This window comes from Borostomias antarcticus, assembly GCF_949987555.1.
Source record: "Borostomias antarcticus genome assembly, chromosome: 24".
Classification (NCBI taxonomy): Eukaryota; Metazoa; Chordata; class Actinopteri; order Stomiiformes; family Stomiidae; genus Borostomias; species Borostomias antarcticus.
In genome coordinates this window covers 6,684,713-6,695,797 of record NC_140257.1, presented here as the reverse complement: position 1 = coordinate 6,695,797, position 11,085 = coordinate 6,684,713, and the positions used below count along the sequence as shown (strand labels likewise).

General features: G+C 46.9%; 1 protein-coding gene across 1 annotated transcript; it reads right to left on the bottom strand.

The window, feature by feature from the left end:
• Window positions 1-506: 506 nt before the first annotated feature.
• On the bottom strand, window positions 507-4,145 carry ptmab (prothymosin alpha b). Its single transcript, XM_084458378.1, has 5 exons — window positions 4,005-4,145; window positions 1,803-1,868; window positions 1,481-1,562; window positions 1,242-1,330; window positions 507-1,149 (listed from the first exon to the last, which is right to left on the bottom strand). Exons 1-5 carry the CDS (start codon window positions 4,047-4,049, stop codon window positions 1,105-1,107), a joined length of 327 nt encoding a protein of 108 aa, XP_084314504.1. The 5' UTR covers window positions 4,050-4,145; the 3' UTR covers window positions 507-1,104.
• Between the last annotated feature and the right edge of the window lie 6,940 nt (window positions 4,146-11,085).

Genomic DNA, 11,085 nt, shown 5'->3' with positions numbered 1-11,085 from the left:
GACAGAGAAATAAGGAAGAGGTCAAAGGTGTCAAGGTGTGCCTCATAATTTCGACTTTTCCATTGGACGAGACAATCTCTTTCAAACAATGATGAAGTATTTGAAAGCATTACAACTACTACTTGGGACAGCTCAGATTACCACCGTATGACAACCAAGTCATTTAAAGGATGGCTAGCCATAAAACTAGTCACCTTTCTGCCAGGACCAGTGTTTACTTGGACAGAAGCCAATGAAAAGTAACCTTTGTACCTAGATAGATGCTTCTTTTCAGGGACTAGGCCACAAAGTAAAGCTTGACTTCTTGGAGACCCATGTTGACACAGCAGTAATTGGACCAGCCCCTGGTCGAGTCTCTGCATGTAAAATGTGATGTTAAAAAAAACAAAACTATTTAGAATTTAGTGTGTGCTGTATCATAATTTCAAAGGCTAATCTTGTGTTAATGTTCCCTTTGACTTAAAAGGCAACGCATCTATAAGACAAAAAAAGATAAGAAAAACAAGTCACAAAATAAAAGTCCAGTTTATTGTCAAACAACAAACTTCACACATACATCAAAACAGGCCGCCATAAAAGAAAAATTGCCGACAAAACAAAAACCTTTTCTTTGGCCACGCCCTCCAATACAAAAAAACAACTTGTTATGGTACAACTGAAGTACATACATAAAATTTACTGGAATGCTCCGAGTTCAACGGTTTGAGATTTATACATGTTTTTTTAATCTTCTTCAGTTGAGATATCGTAACGTGGTCAACCAAGTAAAATCTTTCATAAAGAAGCACCGATTTGGTCACAGGAGGTCACTAACAACAGACTGATCCCCTAACAATATGTACAAAAATATAAAATGTAAATAAAAATACAAACAAATTCTCATTTTATGTATTTCATTGAGAATGTAGAGCCTTGATTTGCATTGCTGTGGTGGAGGTTTCCTTTCTAAATGTACAGTTGGGGTTGTGTGTGTGGACGTGGATGTTGAACTCTACTTGCTAATGACCATGTTATATTTTTTTTGGAGTCCTCCAGTATCTCCACCTCCAACATAAAGGTCAAAGGTGAAGAATCAGGAAGTGTTCAGCAGGATGGGAAAATGCATCAATCATCATCGTCAGTTTTCTGCTTCTTGGTTTCAACATCATCCTATAGAAATTGGAAGGGGGGGTGTTACATTTATTACAACTCCTGTAGGAGACATCCAAAAAAGTAATACAATACAATGATTGTGTCCTCACCTCATCATCGTCATCATCCTCATCATCATCATCAGCTGCCCGTTTTTTGCCTCCCACAAGCTCATCATCTTCATCATCATCGTCATCACCTGAAAACCGACATACGATTCCCCATGAGCTCAACTCCAAACCCTGTTTATTCACCTACTTCACATTCATAACATCTGTAACGTTTTTTGGCTACTGCCACATGATATGCAACACCACGCTCATAGCGTCAAGACAAATGTTCTAAGCACCTTCTGCATCTTCCTCCTCCTCTTCCTCCTCCACTTCATCCTCCTCCTCGTCTATCTCGGGTTCACCGTTCTCCTCATTCTCCTGTGGGAAAAAAAAACAAGAGTCAACTCTTCAAACAGCTACTGCATTCAAAATATTCCGGAAAATATTCCAGGCAGCTATTTACACAACTATTAATTCAAATTAGAATTGGAAGCCCTCGAATTATTGGTGAGTTCATGAGTATTGAGGTCTTCTCTTGGGAGAGTTCAAGGATGCTAGAAATATGAGATCCAAATGAAGATGCAGTCGCACATGGTAATGTGAAATGAGGGACCTTACCTTGCCATTGGTGGATACATCTTTGCCGTTCTCCTTCTCGTCAAGGACTTTCTTCTCCTTGAGATCCTGGGAGACAAAGGGACAAATATATTACAGTTGGCCTACTATTCAAACAAAAGTGAAAAGTTTAAAGCTTTACAGATATCTAACACAATAGGGTCAGTGCGATTGGTAATTGTCTTTATGTGGGTCAAAAAGTTAAAAAAAAGAAAAAAGATTAATGATATAATTTACGTGCCCCTTACATCTAAACGCCTTCTAGTCACAGCCATCATGTAGGTTGCTGCAGAGGTTTCAATGACCGTCAATGCTACCTCTCTGACTCCCCCCACTTTTACACTTCTGTGTTGTAATCTGATACTTTGATGTTTGTTTGGTTAGGCTTCTTTGGATGTTGTAGTTCGGCAGGTTTCGTCAGCAGCATATGTCACGTTAGACACGCCCGGGGGGAACACTACAATACCCAGGGTGCAAAGCTCAGTTTAAATACAAGCGTAGGTCATAAGAGAGCGAAATTAGCAAATTCACTAGGAGGTTAGGACAATAGAAAACTACACATGGCTCGGGACGCTGAGCCCATAGGCTGCCCTCACACCGAGATCCGTTGGAGACCTTTGGTACAACACATCAAATAGAGCCTTCTTTCAAAGCTCATGTTTGAAGCCCTTAGATTGTGACTTTCTCTTATACGCTGCATCACCATTTATAGAGTAACCTAGAATGAAACTTGCTCATCGGTTTCCTTGTTTGGCTGACTGATTAATAATGCAGCAGAAACAAATGCATAGATATGATAGTTTTATTGATTCGTTTACATAATCCTTTAGCCCTTAAGCCGTTTTATCAACATCTCAGCACCGCCTCCACGCTAGCCTATTAATAAGCTTTAAACGAAAACACTTGCTAAGAAGCGCCTTAAGCATTATGACTCAAGCTCGTGGCATTTATTGTTGTGCGTAAATGTTGGTTCACCTTTAGTCGGTGGCCGAACGAGCGAGAGGGGGAAAGGCTACATGTTCAGTCGATAAGGACATGAATAAAGACATGAATAAAGACATGAATAAAGACCCTTTGTGCCCGACAAGACCGAGGGGTCGACTTCTGAAGCCGCAGGAAACAAATTCCGTTCGAAAACAATCACACCTTCTCCAGTTTACCTCGAAAATGAATGCGAGGGGTGAAGTAGGCACCTAGGCAAGACCAACAACCACAAGCTTTTCCCCCCCTGTGGCATAGCGTAGCCTATGCTATGAAATAACTTATTATGGGACCGGTGGCACGGTCACTATGCATTGTAGGCTCTCTAAGAAGAGAGATTGTGAGCAGAGGGACCGCTGCCTGCTCAACGCTGCTTCAGTCCTGCGCTCGGAGTTGCGACTTCATCCTGCGTGATTCCCACAAACCAGGCGTTTGAATCTTACATTTTTCTTATATCCTAATTTATTGGTGAAAATTGACAAAATGACTGGCGATTGTAGCCTACTAATTGTGATAATAGCTGATAATCTATAGGCTACTTGACCTGCATCGGTTTTAAGACGCACAATGGTCAACATAGACCGTGTTAAGGCTTCACGTCCATTCAAACAAGGTTGCTTTCGAACAGCCGGTGAACTTCGTGTCGTCACACCCATCAAAGCGGACTCAAAACTACATGTTCTCAGCTCAGTAACTCCCAGTCAAAGTAGGATGCCATATTCGCCTCTATCCAATCTTAAGCATGACGGTCATTTTAAACTCCATTAAGATTAAGCATAGCACAGGCTACGATGGCTGACAAAATGACCTGCATGTTCCACCTGAAACATACACGAATGTAGACTAATGAAGTAGACTACATAGCTGAAGTTAGTCGAATCCACAGCTATAACATAATTAATAAGTTCAAAGAGGAACCGACACGCTCGTATAAACAATGAACCCGCGCAGACTGACAGGCAACGGACAATAAGAGGCAACGCTTTGGCTTTCCACCGAGCGGGCGAGACCTTTCCTAATACTATCGTTTTCCATCACCAGCTTCCATAAATATGTAAATACAGCCAATCCACTCTGAGCGGGTTAGATGAGTCCAAGCCCTTGAATAAGCAACATCGCCCGCGAGTTTGAATGAGCGCGAATCGACGGGGGGAAATCTAGGTTACAAGTCTGATAAATATCAAATTGAACAGACGCAATGAGGACATGGTGGAAATTCCTTACCTTAGCAGAGATATCCGAGCCAGAATCAACTTTTGTATCTGCCATTATGTGTATTCAATAAAATAATGGACGGGTGAAAAATAAGAGCAGTTTAAGGTTAAATCCGTTGTGGTATAAGGCTCAACCACTATAATATTGTGCCAGAAGCCAATTCTAGCATCAGCAGGGGCTTTAATATAGGCTTGTGGGCGGTATAAAGAAGGCGGGCAGAGGCACGTGATTGGTCAATGGCTCATAGAGGTGTGCGTCTCGCGCATTGGAGTGGAACAATGGATAGTATTTCTAAACCCACAGGACACGCCTCCTCTGTGCAGGACACGCCCCCTCTGTGCGTCTGCTGCTGGAGGGAATATTAATTGCATGCAATGGATAGTTGGATTAGACCAACTAAACAGCTGTTTACAGGGAGACATTCGTCTAACTTGTTAATCGACGAAGGCTTTACGTCGTTTTAAAAGATGGAATAAATAAAAAATGAAATGCTTGAATGTTCGGTGATTTCTGCCTGACTAGGCTACTTGACTGCGTCAGTAGCCTTTACCATAAACTAGCCTACATTCAGATGTGATTGTGATATTGTCGAGCTAAACACGACAAAGGTATTGCGTTGCACAACCGTATAGGCGGTTACAATATGTGGGCAATATGCATCAGTTCAGCTTGGTCTACCGAGCCGGTGGTCGTCAGACATGCTGGCCCCGCCCCTTTCTCAGCGAGGTTTGAAAATCCCTCGTTTGTCTCCAACAGCGCTCAGCAGCGCGCGCGCCTCGCATTCGTGATATCAATACGCGCGTCAAGGTCGCCTCAAAATTGCAGTGCATCAATCCTATATGTGATTATCATACAAGGAATAAATATGATGCAATAAACGGTATAAATATCTGTCGATGTATCTAGACAAAAGGCTGTTTGCTTTCATGCCCGTGTCATGGCGATGTGCATCGTGACAAAAAAAAGCAGTGCCGGACTGACATGCGATAAGCAAGTGCGAAAACAGCAAGGTGTCACGTATATTCTTTTCAAACAGAAGGGCAAACACGCATTATTCTTACCCAGTATAGAACATTGTGAATACAAGCCGGATGAGTGGCGAATAAAGCGGTAAAATGCCGACATTGTGCGCTCGTATGGGGGAGGGGAGGGGACGGGACCAGACGTGGCTCTACAAGTAACCCACATTCGCATTTTACTTTGATGACGCATTCGCTGGCAGCAAAGACGTTTGATTGGTGGAATAAATAGAGTTGACGCTGCGTTGACGCCATGTGCGCAACGATTGGCTCCCGTGGACGTCAATCAAAACAGGAGGCTCCAAATGGTTGCCGATAAGAATGGGTAGAGGATCTGGATCATGGATTTGTTTACACGATGCAGCCACAGTAGAGTCGCTGTTGTGTTAAACATTTTCTTAAGAAAACTAGCCCATTTTTCCACGCACAACATCCTGATTATAAATTAGAAGGCCGCAAAGTAAATTAGAGATTATTTTTTGCCAGAGGCACACAGGCCATGAATTTAATTCCCTTGTCCAAATGTGCGGCCACCTAAATGACCCCATACAGCTGAAGGAACCCGAAGGGTGATTCAATTTGAGAAACAGATCTGGTTAGAGGCGAACACCATCCATTATATCAGGTTGTTTGAGCAGGATGAACACACTATGTTGCAATAGGCTACCGGTAGTTTAGAAGGACCAGCCTACATCGTTACCACCATTGACCGTGATCATTGTTAGTTAAGTTCTCAAATGAAAGCCATGGTGAAACAAGCGGTCTCTCGGCACTCTGATGGTTTTTGGAGCGTAAGCATGCAGGTTTAGGCAGCATCTCAGTACTACACTCAGAAGACAACAGTCCCAGGGGCCTACCGTCCTAATCTTAGCTGGGCTGTGAACTTGACAGGTGAAAGGACATTAATCTTCACCTGTGGGAGGGGAGAGCTGCAGGCAAGGTAGATTAGTTCTCATGGGGTAGGTATTTGTTATAGTAAGTCAGACTCGGCTATTTTAAAAGAAAGAACGATAAAAGTCGCTTTAAATTAATGCCCACATAATTGTCCATAAGAAAAGCTGCGCCCGTAGGCCTAGACTGTGTACAGGAGTGTGACTGTGTAGAGGAGTGGGTCGCATTTCCAGAATTCTCGTCGCCGTTTATCTCCGCGAGGGATTCAAGTGTTCACGCCGCTGGTGGGAGTTGTGGGTAGAGTAGTAGGTTCGGGGTAGAGTAGTAGGTTCTGGGTAGAGTAGTAGGTTCTGGGTAGAGTAGTAGGTTCTGGGTAGAGTAGTAGGTTCAGGGTAGAGTAGTAGGTTCTGGGTAGAGTAGTAGGTTCTGGGTAGAGTAGTAGGTTCAGGGTAGAGTAGTAGGTTCTGGGTAGAGTAGTAGGTTCTGGGTAGAGTAGTAGGTTCGGGGTAGAGTAGTAGGTTCTGGGTAGAGTAGTAGGTTCTGGGTAGAGTAGTAGGTTCGGGGTAGAGTAGTAGGTTCTGGGTAGAGTAGTAGGTTCTGGGTAGAGTAGTAGGTTCAGGGTAGAGTAGTAGGTTCAGGGTAGAGTAGTAGGTTCTGGGTAGAGTAGTAGGTTCTGGGTAGAGTAGTAGGTTCAGGGTAGAGTAGTAGGTTCGGGGTAGAGTAGTAGGTTCGGGGTAGAGTAGTAGGTTCTGGGTAGAGTAGTAGGTTCAGGGTAGAGTAGTAGGTTCAGGGTAGAGTAGTAGGTTCTGGGTAGAGTAGTAGGTTCAGGGTAGAGTAGTAGGTTCAGGGTAGAGTAGTAGGTTCTGGGTAGAGTAGTAGGTTCTGGGTAGAGTAGTAGGTTCAGGGTAGAGTAGTAGGTTCTGGGTAGAGTAGTAGGTTCTGGGTAGAGTAGTAGGTTCTGGGTAGAGTAGTTGGTTCTGGGTAGAGTAGTAGGTTCGGGTAGAGTAGTAGGTTCTGGGTAGAGTAGTAGGTTCTGGGTAGAGTAGTAGGTTCAGGGTAGAGTAGTAGGTTCAGGGTAGAGTAGTAGGTTCAGGGTAGAGTAGTAGGTTCTGGGTGGAGTAGTAGGTTCTGGGTAGAGTAGTTGGTTCTGGGTAGAGTAGTAGGTTCTGGGTAGAGTAGTTGGTTCTGGGTAGAGTAGTAGGTTCTGGGTAGAGTAGTAGGTTCAGGGTAGAGTAGTAGGTTCTGGGTAGAGTAGTAGGTTCTGGGTAGAGTAGTAGGTTCGGGGTAGAGTAGTAGGTTCTGGGTAGAGTAGTAGGTTCTGGGTAGAGTAGTAGGCCTGTGTGAACCTGTCTGGGCCTTGTTGACGGACGGCGGAGCAGTATTCAGAGCATCACTAATATCTGCGTGCACTTCCACCAGAGATTAGCCTAAAGCACACCTGAACAAAAACAGACTCATGATATCATCTGTCTGACATTGTTGTTCGGGTGCACGGGTTGGACCGCTGGGGCGTCATATGCTCGCCCTCTAGTGCGACATTGTGAGAATAGCAGCCACTGGGTTTGGACAGGACCCCCCCCCCCCCCATTGCAAAGCTACAGCAGGAGTGGGGCAAAGTCTACCATGATGCCAAACAACTCATTGTCATTTCATACAGTAGATTAGCCTATACCGTATGAAACACTTCAATTAACACACACACAAATAGCAAATTTGCACAGGGCTGTCTCTAAAATTTGGGCAAATTATGGATTATTAATGAAATGCAACAACAGGCATATACACATGCAGGCTACATGAGGAAATGAAATATATGACATGAAAACCTCTAAATTAATGTTAGTTAATGAAGGAGGGACTGGTGAATGTTATCATGGACGTCATTAGGCTACTGTTGTCATGAATAAGATAAAAGGGACGATTACCTGGGGCTTAAATCACGTGTGTGTGTGTGTCTGTGTGTGTGTGTGTGTGCATGTTGTTCCTCCTGCTCAGCAAGAGGAACCAGAGACTGGTAGGAGGGAAGGTTAGTCTGACCTCAACTTCCTCTTGCAACTGTTTCATGTTAGAAGGAAGCCCCACTCTCTGGGTGTTTTCAGAATTCAAACCCTACTCGTAGGCCAAGCACACTATTTGGTTTTCCAATAAAGAAGTTCATAGAAGAAGAAAAAAAAACCCTGTGCTATACCCCTCCAAAGGCCATTGAAATATAGGGAGGGGAACTCACTTGTCATAAAACCTTGTGCAGATTGACAGGTCATTTGATTTTTGTGTCCTGGTCTCCTGTGGCTTGTTTACAGTTGAGTCGGCTTCATTTCACCATCTTCAGCGCTCACTCAGTCTCTGTCTGCAGCGAGCTGCTCTCCCTCTCTCATTCTCTCTCTTTCCCCTCGTTCTCTCTCTCATTCTCTCTCTTTCCCCTCGTTCTCTCTCGTTCTCTCTTTCCCCTCGTTCTCTCTCTCATTCTCTTTCCCCTCGTTCTCTCTCTCGTTCTCTCTTTCCCCTCGTTCTCTCTTTCTTCCTCGTTCTCTCTTTCTTCCTCGTTCTCTCTCATTCTCTCTCTCGTTCTCTCTTTCTCCCTCATTCTCTCTCTCGTTCTCTCTCTTTCTCCCTCATTCTCTCTCTCGTTCTCTCTCTCGTTCTCTCTCTTTCCCCTCGTTCTCTCTCTCATTCTCTCCCTCCTTCTCTCTCCATCCTTCTCTCCCACTCCTCAGCCTGACTGGTTTCTCTCTCATATCTGTTCTCATCCACTTGCTCTGACTCACGCTACTTTCAGATCGCTTCATCATCTTATCTCCCTCCCTCCCTCCCTCCCTCTCTCTCTCAACCTCACACACACACACACACACACACTCTCCCTCTCCCTGTCTCACTTGTCTGTCTCCTCTCTCTCTCTTTCTCCGTCTCTCACTTGTCTGTCTCCTCTCTCTCTCTCTCTCTCTCTCTCCGTCTCTCACTTGTCCGTCTCCTCCTCTCTCTCTTTATCTTGTGATCTAATCTCCTCCCTTCCTCAGCCTCCCTCTCCACCTCCCTGTCCCTGTCGATGGCCTTGGCAAGGACGCCTGATATACCACCTTACATAGGCTGGATGGAGTTTGCAGACAGAGGTGGTGTTGGGGGGGGGAGGGGGGGGGGGAGACAGGTGGTGTTGGGGAGGGGAGACAGAGGTGGTGTTGGGGGGGGGAGACAGGTGGTGTTGGGGGGGAGGGGGGGGGTCAGGGAGACAGAGGTGGTGTTGGGGGGGGAGAGGGGGGGGGAGGGGAGACAGAGGTGGTGTTGGGGGGGGCGGAGACAGAGGTGGTGTTGGGGGGGGGCGGAGACAGAGGTGGTGTTGGGGGGGGGAGGGGGGGGGTCAGGGAGACAGAGGTGGTGTTGGGTGTGGAGGGGGGGGGGGCGGTCAGGGAGACAGAGGTGGTGTTGGGGGGGGGAGACAGAGGTGGTGTTGGGTGTGGAGGGGGGGGGGGGTCAGGGAGACAGAGGTGGTGTTGGGGGGGTCAGGGAGACAGAGGTGGTGTTGGGGGGGTCAGGGAGACAGAGGTGGTGTTGGGGGGGAGAAAGAGGTGGTGTTGGGGGGGGAGAAGGGGTCAGGGAGACAGAGGTGGTGTTGGGGGGGGGGGGGGGGGGTAGTTGGACAGTAGAGGGGATTAGCAGGCTGGAGAAAGAGAGGTTTTAACCAGGTGAGAGCACAAGGGATACAGGGAAGGAGAAAGAGAAGATGAAGTCAAGAGGTGTAACAGAGACTAAGGGCCAGTTAGGGGTGACATACTGACCTTTAAATACCAGGTTGGTGTGGGTGTGTGCAGGCTTGCGCTTCTGCCTCTCACATGGAACTTCAAGGCAGCCCTTTGAGAAGGCAGCCATGCGAGCGTTTATGAGGCCTTACCCCAAGGCTCAGTGTTTAGCGCTGGAATGATGTCTGAGGAACAAGCCGAGACAGCGGGGTTTGGGAGGGAGATAAGGCGCAAATCACATCCTCATCCTTAAAGAGACGGGTAATCCAGTTAAACATATACGTTACACCCCTTCTCTTCAAAAACACATTCTCCAGGGGATGAGTTTCTCTAAGATAATGAGTTTTTCACATATGGAAGAGGGTGTATGGAAAACTGGAAAACCAACCCCATGCCTTTTGTGTAGGTGGGTGCAACTGCATGAACAATGCTGTGGTGAGAGTTTGGGTTCAGGTAGGTTTATTTGTCATGTGTACCCAACACATAGTGATGGGTACTATGTAGCCTACAGTGCCCCCCCCCCCCCCCACAAAGACAGTCAATGATCATAATAAAAATCAAACAATAAAAATACAATTAAAAATAAGAATACAAATGCAAAGAGCCTGGGTCTGTTGGGGTCACAGATCAGGGTGATACTGGTATGTAGCAGATATCAGTTTATTATGTGTGTATCTGGTGTGTGTGAATCATAAGCATTGGTTTGAAAGGTGTTTGTGGAAAACAAATGCGTTTCAGTGTTGAGGATATGAGACCGTAACCCTGTGCTATTTCTGAACACGTGGGGAAGCCCCAACACTACAGACCCCACCCCCTCTGAACCCAGACCCAACACTACAGACCCCGCCCCCCAGACCCAACACTACAGACCCCGCCCCCTCTGAACCCAGACCCAACACTACAGACCCCACCCCCTCTGAACCCAGACCCAACACTACAGACCCCGCCCCCTCTGAACCCAGACCCAACACTACAGACCCCGACCCCCAGACCCAACACTACAGACCCCGCCCCCTCTGAACCCAGACCCAACACTACAGACCCCGCCCCCTCTGAACCCAGACCCAACACTACAGACCCCGCCCCCTCTGAACCCAGACCCAACACTACAGACCCCGCCCCCTCTGAACCCAGACCCAACACTACAGACCCCGCCCCCTCTGAACCCAGACCCAACACTACAGACCCCGCCCCCTCTGAACCCCGCCCCCTCTGAACCCAGACCCAACACTACAGACCCCGCCCCCTCCGAACCCAGACCCAACACTACAGACCCCGCCCCCTCTGAACCCCGCCACCTCTGAACCCAGACCCAACACTACAGACCCCGCCCCCTCTGAACCCAGACCCAACACTACAGACCCCGCCCCCTCTGAACCCAGACCCAACACTACAGACCCCACCCCCTCTGAACCCAGACCCAACACTACAGACCCCGCCCCCTCTGAA